General features: G+C 51.0%; 1 protein-coding gene across 7 annotated transcripts in view; it reads right to left on the bottom strand.

The window, feature by feature from the left end:
* Window positions 1-14748, bottom strand: part of SYNJ2 (synaptojanin 2) — a 117785-nt gene that overhangs the window by 29616 nt on the left and 73421 nt on the right. For all 7 annotated transcript variants that reach the window (XM_003776952.5, XM_054558376.2, XM_024248278.3 and 4 more), the window contains 8 exons: window positions 10549-10645; window positions 7783-7955; window positions 5980-6061; window positions 5107-5256; window positions 4866-5031; window positions 3220-3411; window positions 1121-1202; window positions 176-316 (listed from right to left, as the gene is read on the bottom strand). In XM_003776952.5, the coding sequence (XP_003777000.4) occupies window positions 176-316; window positions 1121-1202; window positions 3220-3411; window positions 4866-5031; window positions 5107-5256; window positions 5980-6061; window positions 7783-7955; window positions 10549-10645 (1083 nt within the window). The remainder of the gene's footprint in view (window positions 1-175; window positions 317-1120; window positions 1203-3219; window positions 3412-4865; window positions 5032-5106; window positions 5257-5979; window positions 6062-7782; window positions 7956-10548; window positions 10646-14748) is intronic.

Below are 14748 nucleotides of genomic sequence, written 5' to 3'. Positions count from 1 at the left end.
ATATACTATTCAGCCCAGTTTTTCCTAGGGGGTTTTGCTACATTTATCTAAAATAATGGTAAGTCCCGATTCCTGTTACAGAAGGGGATGGGGGAGGAGGAGGAAGTCAAAGAACAAAACACAAAAGACTAACAACCCCTTGTTCCCCAGATGTGTGTAAACGGAATGTTCTTACCTGATGAACGGGACATGGTATGGACGTACAAAGATATAAAGACAGACGCCCACCAGCTGTGCCGAAGTCAACAGAATGTATCTATGAGAGCGTGAGATGGCTTTCTGAAGCTGTTCACCCCACATCTTCTTGTTGGTAGTACTGGAAGAGAAAAGGAAAGGATGCTGTTTACAGCTGGCTGTAAGTACATCTATCTCCCACCTACCAAATGCTCCAGCCCAAGCCTATTCTGGTTGCAGAACTGATTTCACACTGCCCGCACCCCAATATTAGTGTCATGCTTTCCTTCTTCTAGTGGAGGATCTGGGTGTTTTTGGCTATGTCTCACACATCACAGCAGCCCTTCCTTGACCCCTGAAACCCAACCCAGGACCTTCTCATAGCAGCCCCACAGAGTCAGTCTTATTTATTTGTTCAGAAAGTTCCTTAAAATAAAGTCAGGCCAGTTTAGCAGGGGGTGGGGGGAATGTCCAGTTGACTTCATATCAAATAAAAATCCAGTGGTTTTGATTTTTTCCTTTGCCCTGGCGTGCAGGAGGAAAGTACCTCTTCCCGGCACTCACACTTTCTCACGTCTCCCCAGGAAACATGAGTCAACCACTCTCCCAGTCCCAGCCCTGCCCTTCCCCTGCACCCCAGGTCCACACATGCCAGCTCCCTCTGGCAGCGTAAATTAGCCTCAACAAGTGGCCGAGGCCAGAGCACCACAGAGAAAACACAGCAATCATCAGCCCTTCCTTTTACTTCCTAAGTAGCAGAGAAAGAACAGGGCGGTGCATGTGTGAGCATAGAGAAGGAGCCAGGTGAGAGATCCCCACACAGCCAGGGCTACAGCTTAGCTGGCTCAGAAGCAGGCTGGCTCCCAGAGAGCCTCAGAGGCTCTGCTCCCAGCCAGGCACCTGACTCAGGAAGTCCCTGCCCGGCCCCGCACACCTGGCTCCTTACCTGGCATTGACAATATTCCCTGCGCTCAATTCCACCATCTCTTCAAACCCCACAGCAAATATGTCAGCTGGGCTGCTGTCATCTGGGGAGCAAGGCAAGAGATGACAGAAGTCAGAACCGCCAAGTCCTGCATTACGAGTTCATGGGGCTCCCCAGTCCCCTCTCCCGAGTCATGTTGTCCACTGCCTGAGTCCAGCTCCAGGTGGCCACCATTGCTGCTGGGAACTGCCCCAGTGGAATCTGCTTCAGAAATGCCTGGCTTAAATGTAGCACAGTGAGCCCAGAGGGGCCCTCCGTCCATTCTGTTCCCTTTGCACAGGGGAGGTCAGAGTTTAATATAACCTTGTAGCCATTGACTGAATCTCTCCAGTCACGACCTCTGACACCCAGGCTCCTGAGCCACCAAGCCCAGCCATGGCTCCAGCTGCTGCAGAAAGTGAGAGGCCCACCTCCCCAGGGTCCAGCCAGGAGGATGTGGCCTCTGTCAGCGAGAGGCCAGGCAGGCTGTCCACTTCCTTCTCTGTTGGCCACAATGGGCAACCTGGAACCTCTAGTTTCCCTGACTTAAAGCTTTATTTTTTTTTTAAATAAAACAATCCCCGTCCCTCTGTCTGATCTGCTTGGCAACAGTAACCACAGCACTCCTTTCCTTCTCTGGAACCTGGTGTATCTCTAGTGGGACTGCTGGGGAGCCTGCTAGTGTCTACCCCAAAAAGATCCCCTGCAAAACACCAGCCAGCTTGCTAAAAACATGCCCACTTTCCTGCAGGGAAAAGAAGAGGAGTCACTTCAGTCGGGAGGGGAGGGACGGCTCTTGAGCCATGGCTGTGCTAAGCACTCTCCGCGTTGATGGGCCTGCTCCGGAGGGCATCCTGAATGGCTTCTGGAGGCACCACAAGCAGCAACCCAGGCTACCACCGACAGAGAGCCCCAGTGGCTCTGAATGGTGGACTCTGCCACCTGCCCTCGGAGGCAGAAAGGAGGGCGCAGACGGTGTGTGCACAGGAAGGGATGGGGCTCTGGGCACCACCCAGGCAGCTGTGGGGCACGAATGTACACATGGGCCACTGCCTGTCAGCTAGAACACAGGTCACTTACCAACGGGCAAAAACCTGAACCACTGAACCACAAGTTCCTGAGTCTGAGGAAGCAAAAACAACAACAACAACAACAAAAAAACCCAAGGCCCTGGAGTCAACGCTGACTGGACAAGAATCACTTATTCTTCAGATCCTAAGTTCTGGGGCCATTCAATAGTGTATCTTACAAGATAAAAGGTGAGGTGTCAACATTTGGAATTATTTTATTCCTAAATAGCACATGAATTATTTTGTGACTACTTAAAGCAGATGAATAGAGTTGGTTTGGGGAGAAGCAGGGATGAGCTGTTCTTGGTCAATATCAACACTGAAGGCAGGGCCAGGCGCGGTGGTGCATGCCTGTAATCCCAGCACTTTGGGAGGCTGTGGCAGAGGGATCACCTGAGGTCAGGAGTTCGAGGCTAGCCTGGCCAACATGGCAAAACCCCGTCTCTACTAAAAATACAAAAATTAGCTGGGCATGGTGGCGGGCGCCTGTAATCCCAGCTGCTCAGGAGGCTGAGGCAGGATAATTGCTTGAACCTTGGAGTTGGAGGTTGCAGTGAGCCGAGATTACGTCACTACACTCTAGCCCAGGTGACAAGAGTGAAACTCATCTCAAAAAAACAAACAACAACAAAACAAAACAAAAAACAAAAACAAAACACTGAAGACAGGCTTGGCTCCCAACCTCACAGTTACATGGCCCTAGAAGCCACACCTTTCGCCTGGTGACAAAAAGATTCTATTGATGAAAGCCTAAGACTTCACCATCACTGTATGCAAAGAGAAAAGAGAGATTCACCATCTGCTAAACTTCTAAACATTTGGGAAAGGAAAAAAGTCAGTTACTTGCAAGGCAGCATTCTTGAGAGTCAGACCACGGTGCTATTTAAACATTGTGAGGAGGGAAAACACCAAAGACGAAATTCCCCAAGACGATGGCCACTAAAGGGTCAAGCGTGACATGTCAGGTTAGGTGCAATTGGATTTTGTCTCCCCTGAAGTCACTGCCCTCACCCTGGGAGTCGGTAGCTCCCGAGAGCTGGGGCGAGTCGAGCAGCCAGTCGGTCAGCTCCGCCGTCCTGAGCAGGTTGCTCCGGAACTGCTTTCCTCCGTTCACGTTCCAGGTCCCCATAGCAATCCGGATCCGCTTGAAATTTGTGAATTCGGACTGACGCTCAGTCATAGCTTTCAGGATCCTGGGAGTCACTGTTAGGAGGCATAAAAAGGCACATTTCTTTGCAGTTCCAAAGCTCAGGCATCCTCCAAAAAGACAGAAGAGGCTGCCTGGCAGAGACAGATGGTTCATGAGCCTCTAGAGATAAACCAGGGTATGCTCCTTAGGAAGACGACAAAAGGCTTAAAACCACGGTCACCATGGTGCTTCCCTTATGGCATTTCTGCAATAAAGGCATGAAAACATAAGACTGGAAACTCACTGTCTATACCCCTGCCCCCAACTGAAGCCAGAAGCCATGGGACATCAGATCATAGGGATCTCAGACACGACGAGGAAAAGCCGTGTCCTCACTGTCCACTCCGTAGAAGAAGAACGCATAGGAATTTAAGCAAGGGCATGCTGTAACTGACCATATTTCATTGTATATGTGCCCATATACACTATAACTTTAAGTGTCTTACCAACCCAGACAGCCACCTTTGCATCCTCTGCCTTCCAGCCTGCATGTCTGATATGTTTTGTTTTGCCCCAGACTTAAGGCTTTAAAAAGTCACTACACAGAACCATCTCCATCCTCTAGATAGCCAAAATATATTCCTATCTTTTAAACTTGTGACATAAACGAAATCTAACTCATGTCTGCCTTGCTATTAAATAAGACTCACTGTACAACATGGAGCTTCATTCACCTTTTACAGAGCTGGCACTGTTTCCAGAGTAGAAACTAAATATCACCGTGCCTATCGGAAGCCAAATAAGAGCTCCCCCAGTGACGGCGAGAGTGGAAAAGGGACATGAACCCATTTTAAGCATAGGCTAGTTCATTTTTCAAAAGCACCTGACATTTCTAAAGTGACACTTGTACATTCTTATAAGGAAAAATGCTGCGTTTCTCCTCCTTTTCCGTGAGACCTAATATGTTTACAGGCTCAGGTAAGAAGATGCCATTAAAATGCTCCCAAAGGAACCTCCTATGTTGATGGAATCACGATGTCTTGCCGCTGAGACCAGAAGGTGCCCTCATCCCCGGGGGGTGACAGCATCCTCCTCCTCTGTTTCTACAGGGTCCTCAGGGGCCAAAACAGAAACTGGAGGCCAACTTCATGGGAAGCTCCCAAAGCCAACATCACCTGCTAACGGCCCAAGAGCCCAGGCAGCTGAGGAAGTTTCTGGAGTGGGTTAGCGTTCAAAGGCACTGATGCGTTTAGGAGAGTGCATGGCCTCTCGCTGAGCCCGCCTGGTGTCTCCCGCTTCTCGGGATGGAAACACAGTCCAAGCCGAGACAGAGGAAGCGCGAGCTCCCAGGCCCAGCTGGAAAGCACAGGCTCCCGGGAGAGGCAGTGACAGCTGCAAGGTGCATGGTCCACCGCTCAGACCCCAGGCACCTCTGCCACCCACTCTCTGGATAGCACAGAGGCGGTGGGAACGTGGGGTCGAGGAGCACCCCGCCTCCCCGCCTCCCCCTGTCCGCGGCGGGCCCTACCCAGGAGCGCCGTGCTGTCCAGCAGCATGCCCCCTTTGTCTGCCACCTCCTCGCCATAGACGTCCCCAACCAGCAGCAGCTTGATGGCCTCCTGCTTCACCCCGTCGAAGAAGTTGGACTGGATGGTTCGAGACATGGACCGGGCTCCATCCTTCAGCTTCCCCACCTGCCGAGAGCCCAGACCGAAGGCCGTGAGGGGGGTCCCTGGGGCCCCCACCCTGCCCCCTCGGCGGGGCCCTACCTTGGCCTTCCCTTCCAGGGCCCTGCTGCCTGTGAACACCTTGCTCAGGCTGTGGCCATTCAGAGACCACATGGCTTTGAAGGACTCCACAAAGCGGTCAACGATGGGTTTTGAACTCAGCCCCAGGGTCTCGAGCTGCAGATGCAGGACCTGGGGAGGAATAAGGGATGGCTGTCACTGGCTTCTCCCACAGAGGCCCTGCAGCCACTGTCCCAGGAGGTTCCTCATTCGGTAGCCTGTGGATTACGCTGTGCCCTGGAAGACCCTGTGCCCTCCAGAGGATGAGGAGTTCCTACAGCAGAGAGTGACTTCCCACACCTCACCCCAACTTTATCTATAGGGTCCACCCAAGCCCTCCTCTCACCCCCTGACACCTGACCGCTCCCCCACCCCACCCCGCCCAATGCCAGAGGCTGAAGAGCAAACAGTGGTGGACAGCAGGGGGTGCTGACCCTACCCCTGACCACCCAGCCAGGAGAGGTCAACCAGGCAGCTGGGGCCATGCAGACCCAGGTCTCCCTCCCCGGCTTCAAATCCAGCCTCATCCGGCCAGCCTCACACTGCCTTTGGCCAATGGTGCATCCACGATAATCATTACACACAACTGCTGTTCCCTAGGAGCCTTTGGGCCACCATGTCTGGGATGCATTTCACAAGAGGGTGTGAGAAAGCATGCCTATGACAGAGAAAGCAGCCTCCTGGGGAACCCTTCTCTGGATGTCCCAGTGTTTCCCTGTCCACCTTCCCCATAGTTAGAAAGTTGTCTCGGTGATGCCACCCTCATCTTGCCACTAAAGGTGCTCAGCCCAGCCTGTCCAGCTGAAGTCACAGGACCTGGCACAGATGGCCGAAAAGGCTGTGGCAGGGACACACCTCGAGCGCAATGAAGCTCTGCACAGTGTTGGTTCGGTCCAGGCAGTCGAGACAGTTCATCCGCAAAGTGCCTTTCTGAAAACTTAGGACAAGAAGAAATGTAAATGGTTATATGTTGTGTTCAAAGAAGCAGTGGCCATAGCACAGAGGCCCATGTCTGACTGTCAACTCCCAAGGAAACATGGTTGTTTTTTTTTGAGACAGAGTCTCACTCTGTCACCCAAGCTGGAGTGCAATGGCACGATCTTGGCTCACTGCAACCTCCGTCTCCCGGGTTCAAGCGATTCTCCTGTCTCAGCCTTCCAAGTAGCTGGGACTACAGGTGCGTGCCATCACACCCGGCTAATTTTTGTATTTTTAGTAGAGACGGTGTTCCACCACATTGGCCAGGCTGGTCTCGAACTCCTGACCTCGTGATCCGCCCGCCTCAGCCTTCCAAAGTGCTGGGATTACAGGCATGAGGAAACATATTCTAAGAGGGAACCCCTCACCTTCTTACCAATAGCCCCCCAGAAACCCCAGTGTCCATCCCAGTGGATCCCCAGCACTGCTGGAAAGGCAGGCACACCCCAGGACACACACTCAGCAGCCTGCACAGCTGGGTCATTTTAAATTTAGCTGGTCCTTGTTATTTATAGCAGTTATGTTCTATAAAGTTGTAGGAACACTGAATTGGACATGAACACAGAACTATCGCTCCTAGGGGAAATATAGGGTTAGGTTTCTGCAAACCTCTGGTCACGTTTTCATCAACTGATCAATATACAACCTTGTTTTATGTATGTTTCCATATAAAGACACCTTATTGAATATATATATATGCTTAATTAACGCTGAACCATGGCCAACAGCACTGTAGCTCATATAGGGACAAAGCTTATCTTAACGTGCATTTTCTCCATAAGGCACATCACCACCACCTTCTTGTGCTCAGAAGTACTAGACAGCTCTTCAGCACAATGCTTGGGGCCATTCTAAACCATGAGATCCCTGAACAAAGGGGGGCCCCTAACAAAGACCCCACAAATGTGAAAAACATGGTACTAAATCTCAAAAAGGACACTTGTTTACATACAAGGGCTGAAATATGAAGACAGAGTATCACCTTGTTTGATCTCAGCTGGGAGCATGTACATGTGACTCAAATTGTCACTGCTCTGCACACGTCTGTTTTGAGTACTGATTTTGGGGTGACAAATAAGTTTTAAGGAATAGGTAAATAAGCCAATATGGAATCTGCAAATAACGAGGACCCCCTGCACGTGACCTGAGGGAACTGGACTTCGTTTTTCTCCTCTGCTCTGAACAGGGAAGTCCTGGTCTCCTCGAGCAATCTAAGTTTATGCCAGCCATCCCACCGTGACTGTGGCCCTCACTCTCACAGGCCTGCGTCACAGCGTGGAGCTCCATGTTTTAATGCAGTCCCCCTTATTAGTTCATTTCTTTTGCCAGAAAACCATGCCTCAACATCTCCTTGAGAAATTCAAAAGCCTGTCTCCAATCGTGGGAAGGGAGAGGAGAAGCTGGAACCCAAGATTCCTGGCGTCGCCAAGCTTATGACCCAGGAAACCACAAGGGTAACTGAGTGGGGAGGGAAGGAAGCTGCCCCTCATAGGGCGCATGTCCTAGACGGCGTGGCCCCTCTGCCGCCTCACCCAGCAGAAGGCGCGGCGTGCAGCGAGCCTCACCGTGGACTGACGCTTCCCCCCAGCAGAAGACGTGGCACAGCGTGCAGCGAGCCTCACCGTGGACTGACGCGTCCCCCCCAGCAGAAGACGTGGCACAGAGTGCAGCGAGCCTCACCGTGGACTGATGTTCTCCCCCTTTGTGAACACATCGAAGTCTTCCCAGTGCAGCTTTAACTGTGGCCTCAAGAGGGTCTCCAATTTCTCTAGCTTCCCGCCTTTGGCAAACTGATGGAAGTCAAAATTGATCATAGGCGTGTCGCCCGCGTGGCAAGAAGCCCAGAGCAGCTTCTGAAAAGAGGAGGGGAGGGCGGTGAGGGGAGCAGATGGAAGGGAGGACGAGGAGGGCAAGCTCCTTGCATAGCTTGACATGTGCGGCTAACCAAGGTGACTCGCCGCAGGATGTGCTTTAGCTGGAAGCTCACAGTGGACCAGGCAGTTGACCCCGAAAGGGAATCACAGGACAAAGGCCCTGGGGGGACAAAACCCACAAAGAGCATCTTGCCTGCGAAAGGGCAGAAGGTCCCCCTTGGGCAAAAGAAGCCAGAGCAGGTGTGGCTCCCTGGAGAGATCATACTCCTGCAGGGCTCTCCGGAGGTCACAGGTGAGGAAGGACTGCTCTGTTCTTCAGATGGCCCAGGTGCCCCAGGCCCTCGGAGACAGCAGTGCTGCGGCAGGCTGCAGAGCTCATAATCCAGCTCCCCGTTGCCCTGTAACCAGCCGCATCCTGCGGCGCACCAGCCTCTGGTGGCTGTGCTCTGAAGAGACCAAGTCTCCAGCTGAAGTGGCCCAGTTGGGTCCCACATCCTGATGCTACTTCAGGATGGTCAGGGAGCCAGAGTGAAGGTGGGGAGAGATGGGAAGCAGGGCAAGGGACTGCTGATGGCACCAGGATGCCCTTAAGAGCCCTCCCTTCCATATGAGGCTTCTCTGGCCTGGCAGCTCCCTGGCTTTCTCCCCAGAGAGCCCCGTGATGAAGGACAAACTGTCCGCCTACCCAGGCCACCCGGCTTCCAGGCCTCTCACAACCTGCACCCATGCCCTTGCGGCTTCAGGTCAGGCCAGTCCAGCCTCTGCCCAGCCAGAGGTCCTAGTGACTTGGAAGGACTAGAAGGACTTGGGGGTCATCTGATCTGACTCAATGTGACTGCCTGTGATAGGCGTGAGTGTAAATCAATGCAATGCTGCCATCATCAAGCAAGTCTTGCTGTGAGCAAGAAGCTGGAGGAGCCCAACAGTGCCTGGTGGCTCAGTGCCATGCATTCCACAGCCAGTGCTTCATCCAGCAGGACTGATGGCCCCTAGGCCCTGGGCAGGCTGCCAGGCCGCCAACCTTGGTCTGGGCCGAGCTGATGTGGCTGAGGGCCACCCCAGGCAGGGCCATGACCCAGGTCTCCAGCTAGAGTGCCCCTCCCTACCTGGCCAGGAGCCCACCCTTCCCCGCATGAGGTGGCTGCCATCTCCTGCCCTCAGCAGTGCCGGGCACTTCACCCACTGATGGGAGGGGCCACAACTCAAGGCATAGGGGAAAAAGACTTAGGGTTCTTATTATTATTCTTATTTTTTAGCTTTTTTTTTTCCTTCTTCCTTCAAATTAGCAGCCAGCATCACTGCCAAGATGGGTGGGAAGGGAGACACTTCTGGAGCTTGTTGCTAATAGCAACAAACCAAACAGGAAAAGCAGGTCTGGCCAAATAAAACTGGCAACCAGGAAGTGCCTGCTCTGAGCACGAGCATGTGGCGTTTCTAAGCAGAGGGAAAGGCTCAGAGATCGCCCTCACCCCCAGTGAGGCGACTTTGAGCTCTCTCCGTAACGGATATCTTTGAGCTTTAAACAACGAGAGAGTTTTCCTCTATTAGGCAGGGGACATGGAGGCTGGTAAAGGAACCAGGAGCCCCCATGGCTCATTCTGGAACGTCTTGCGCCTGGGGAGCAGGGGGCGGGGGCTGGAGGCCTGGGATCTATGCACAGGGATAGACCCTGCCCAGGATCTCTGTCCAGGATCGCCAGGAAAAGCCCCCAGGGAAGCCTGAAGGAGCCCACAGGAGCCCAGCAGCAGCAGGTCCGGGAGCTGCCATGGGAGCCCGAGGAAGAGGGGGAAATTTGAAGGCCAGCCGGCAAGCAGGGGAAAGCCACCGAAGCTCCTGCTCCTGAGCTCTGAGGCCGGGTGCCCTGTGGGGCTGGGGGAACTCACCCAGGACCAGCCAGGGCAGAAGGGGAGGCCCGCCTGCTCCTGGGCTGGACTGAGAGGGACACCTTGAGAGGTCAGAAGCCCTCGAAGCTCCATGGGGAGGGTAAGGGACACATGGCTGGGGACAGGAGATGCTCTGTTTTGACTTTGAGCAAATTCTCCCAACCATCAGCTCACAGAAATTACACTCACTAGGCCGGGCGTGGTGGCTCACGCCTGTAATCCCAGCACATTGGGAGGCCGAGGCGGGTGGATCAGTTGAGGTCAGGAGTTCTTGACCAGCCTCACCAACATGGCGAAGCCCCGTCTCTACTAAAAATACAAACATGAGCCAGGCATGGTGGTGGGCGCCGGTAATCCCAGCTACTTGGGAGGCTGAGGGAGAAGAATCGCTTGTACCTGGGAGGCAGAGGTTGCAGTGAGCTGAGATTGCACTACTGCACTCCAGCCTGGGCAACAAGAGCCAAACTCTGTCTTAAAAAAAAAAAAAAAAAGAAATTACACTCACTGTATGAGGGCCCGAGTCACCAAGCACTGCCGTGTTCACTGGTCGGAATGCAGGGGAAGCCTCAGGAAACGAAGGAGGGCTGGGCTGTCAGCTTCAGTCCCTGCAGGAGCCACCTCCAGGCTCAAGGCTCCACCATGGCCACCCGCCGCCCAGCCCAGCCGTGGAGAGGGCAGCCTGGCCTTACCTTGAAGGCTCTGTTGAGCACCTCCTCTCCGCCTCTGCTTCCCAGAAGGTTCACGACCACCTGCTGCCCGTACTGCTCCTTCAGAAGCACCATGTGCCTGCAAAGGCAGTGGGGTGGGCGTGATGCTGGGCACAGGCACAGGCGCAGACTCTGCCCTGTTCTGCCCCTCAAGGGAAGACAGGGCAGAAGTAGTCATGCTTTCTTAGTGCCAGAGTCCAGGACCAGCTGTCCCCCATGACCCAAAGCGTGGAAAATGAGCCTGGGTGGAGAGAACCTGTGCCTCCCAGCTGCCATTACTACTAGCTAGCATAGACTTCTACATGAGTTTGGAATCAGACAAAGGATACGCTGCACTTTCTATAAAGCACCTCCCATTAAATCTAGGACCCTAACCTGACCTTTCATCAACAGAATTTTGTGTTTGAGACAGGATCTCAGTCTGTTGTCCAGGCTAGAGTGCAGTGGCACGATCATAGCTCACTGCTGCCTCAAACTCCTGGGCTCAAGCAGTTCTCCCACCTCAGCCTCTCAAGGAGTAGGGACTACAGGTGCATGCCACCACATCTGGTTAATTTTTACTTATTTATTTTTCAGAGAGACAGGGTCTTGCTATGTTGCCCAGGCTGGTCTTGAACTCCTGGCTTCAAGCTATCTTCCCACCTCAGCCTCCCAAAGTGTTGGGATTACAGGCATAAGCCACCGCGCCTGGCCTAGAGTCTTACACATGCAATGTGCACATATGTGAAATGAATCTCTTATTTTGCTTGGTACCCATCCTTCTCAAAACTAGAACAACTGGCAGGAAAGCTCTCAACTCAGCATCCTGTTTTCAATCTAAGTGCTGTATTTCATTATGCTAAACCACAACAAGGAGATACAACAAAACTTGCAGGCTTTGGAAAACACTCCTTATATTGGAAGCTACTTTCTAAATATGTATGTTGAAATATTAGTGAGAGATTCCAATATTTATCCTTGATCACCAGCTTTTTAAAGTAACCTTACATTTCAAATTTAAACATGTTGAAATGTAGTGCCTTAAACAAAACATAGGGAAATGATACAATGCAAAAAGCAGATGTCAAATCATCATTTAATGGTGCAATCTTTATGCCTAAATATAAAAAAACACTGGAAAAAAAAACACATGATGTCAAAAGTGGTAGAATTTTATATGATTTAAGTTCTTTTCTTCTTTAAACATCTTTCTCTTTTCCAAATTTCTGTGATGACACGTTTATGAGCGGAATTTTTTAAAGAGCTAATAATGATCATGAAAAAAATCATTTTTTTTTCTTATGCAATAAGAGAAAACATTCTCTTACTAACTTTAAGGGACAGTAGTAGAAAGAATATGGATTTTGAAGCGGGTAGTTTGAAGTTAGGCTCGCCTGCGGACTCCCTGGCCTAAGTTAAGGGCGAGCACCCTCCGGGGCTCCCATCTCCACGTGCAACTCCAGGCAGCCCTGGGGCGGGCTGTGTGTGGCTCAGCCCTTGTGGGCTTTCTTTTGGGTCGGTCTGCCCAGAGAAGGTGCATCCCAGGCCTGGCTCTGACACGTGCAGGCTCTGCCCCTGGTGAGGGAGCCCACCGTGGCCACACATCCAAGCCACATCCCACAATGTGGCTCATCAGAAACAAGGCCCATTTCTGATCTCTGCCTTTCTCATTCCTGCCCCTTCTTCTCAACTGGTTCCAAAGCCCAGGGCCAGAAGGAAACTGTTATTACTCATTATTACTCACTATTCCTCATCATTACTCTGTGCTGTCCCAACCCCAAACTCCCCTGATCAAATGATTCATCCCCTCTGAGCTGGCTCCTTCATCTATAAAGCAGGGCTACTTCCCCTCCTGCGGAGAATGGCGAGGAGGACTAAGAAGACAAGTGAAAGTGACAAGGACAGTGCTAGGTGTGTGGGAGGTGGTTCCTCTTTCCTTCCCTTTATTGTAAAATGCTCGTTATTGGTGAGCTGAGAGGCCCTGCTGACCCAGGTAAGGGGGCGCTGGCACCCAGGGCGTAAGGGGGCGCTGGCACCAGCAGCAAGGTCGGCGGCGTACAGGCTTCTTCCTTGGTCACCCTGAGCATTGAGGCCTTTTTTTCACTTCCCCTGCCTACGGGTTACTGTCATACGAAGCTTCTTGGAAAACAGGAGTTTTTCAGGACACTGAGGAATCAGATTTCTATTTGGAAGCATCCTTCTCATCTTCAGGGAGGGACCAAGAGTTCGGCACACCCTGATGTGCACAGCAGCCGCCCGCAGAGCGGGGCGGGGAAGGAGAGGGGGTTCACTGTCCTGTGAGGGGAGACTGAGGCACCGCCCCGTGAAAGGTTAGCCCTTCCACTGAGACTCATCACCACACAGAGATGACAAGACCCCGCTCAAGCAGCTGCAGCCAAAGACCTGCTACAAACAGCCCTCCTCAGATATAGAGCACACAGAGCAAAGTGACAAGAGACCGCCTCGGCTAACAGGGGCACCCATGCAGCTCAGGCAAAGGAAAACAAGCATCCTCTGGGGAGAAAAACTATCTGTGTGAAGGTTTTGCAGGGGAAAGAAAGGATTTACTCTCAACCAAATCCATCAGAGAACTGCACGACTCTTGAGAGCACAGTGATGTCCCAGAGAAGAGAACTGGGAAGCACCCAGGACAATGCACATGCCAGTCCAGGGACATCATCGAAGACCTGGGCAGCCTGCTCTCAGGGGGACCCGCACGGTGCCCCACTGAGGCCACTAGGCAGACATGTCACCTTATTTCCAAATGTTATCTCGATTGAGGGGAACATAGTCAGCAATGAACATGAAAGCAGCAGCTCCTGCAAGGGAACGGGAGGGCTCCTGCCTCCAGCCCAGTGTCGTGGGTAAGAAGCATTACAGAGGAGACTTCCTGAATACAGTAGCTGCCTGTAGAAAGACTCACCCTTTCAGCAGCTTGTCCTGTGATTTGCAGAAGAGATCTAAGTGTACCCCTAGATTTAGGAATGCTTTCCAAGGGGCAAGGCAGCTTCTGGGGTGCTTGTGAGAAGAGAGAGGTCTCATTCTCTGTGGTACGTGCATCTCACACACCACGCATTACCAGGATTCTGAAAAATCTGCAGTCTATGCAAACGTGCTTCAACTAGATGTATGTATTTTTTAAGAAAGCTCCTAAACATAGGAGGGTTTTTGAAGCGAACCCAGCATGACCCTTCCCTCTTGTTTTGGGTCAGCTTCGGGTAGAATATTTTTGTTTTTTGTTTGTTTTGTTTTGAGATGGAGTCTCGCTCTGTCACCCAGGCGACCCCCTAAAATCTGAGCCACCGAGCTTAGCCAGGTAGAATTTCATTTTCAGTTTCATGTTCACTATTTCCTAAGACAATTTAGTATAGATGAATGTCAACTGAAAGAACTCCGCATGTAGAATGCTTAGGACATACTAATAACGTTCTGGAAAAGGCAATGGTCTTGTCTACACTTGATTAAATATCTCGTTACAGAAAAAGCCCATTACATGTCATACGCTAATCAGGGGGTCACATCTGGGATCATATGACCAGTGTTATGTTTAACAAGAGTATGAAAGCAAACTTAAAGTCTCAATAAAGCTTCAGGTAGAATGACTCAAACACTTAAAACATTACTTTCGAGAATTTTACTATATTCACTAAGACAATTTTAAAATATTGAGTACTTAGATTAAATAAACAAATCTTTTAAGAAGATATTATTTCAAACACATATTACAGATAGCTCAGCTTTTCTTAAGCAAGCTGCAAAACAGTAAATGTGTTAAGATCCAATTTGTGTATTAAAAAAAAATATATATATATATATAAAAAATGCCAAAATTGTTTTCTAGAGTGACATGTAAAAAACTACTAATAGTAAAATCTCTGAGAGTGGTAACTGGGAGTTAGGGTACTTTTATATTTCACTTTATACTTTTCTATACTTATTTATTCTATATTATTTTAAAACAAAAAACAAACAGCTTCAAATATCCTATAATTTAGATTATCCCTTATTAACCAGGGCATAGAGATGAAGCCTCATTGCAAGAAACTGATAAGATAAAATAATTACAAAGTGCTACCTGAACATTCAATTAATTTCCCTTCAGGAAACCTGAGAACAAGTAAAAATCCCATTTTGTCATCTCCCTTCTTGTATAAAGGACCAAAGGGAAACCAGCTTTAGATTCAGGGTTCAGGGTCCTTCCTT

This window comes from Pongo abelii, chromosome 5 (genome assembly GCF_028885655.2).
Source record: "Pongo abelii isolate AG06213 chromosome 5, NHGRI_mPonAbe1-v2.0_pri, whole genome shotgun sequence".
Classification (NCBI taxonomy): Eukaryota; Metazoa; Chordata; class Mammalia; order Primates; family Hominidae; genus Pongo; species Pongo abelii.
Note: the sequence above shows the minus strand (reverse complement) of the source record. Positions and strands in the feature narration are given on the sequence as shown.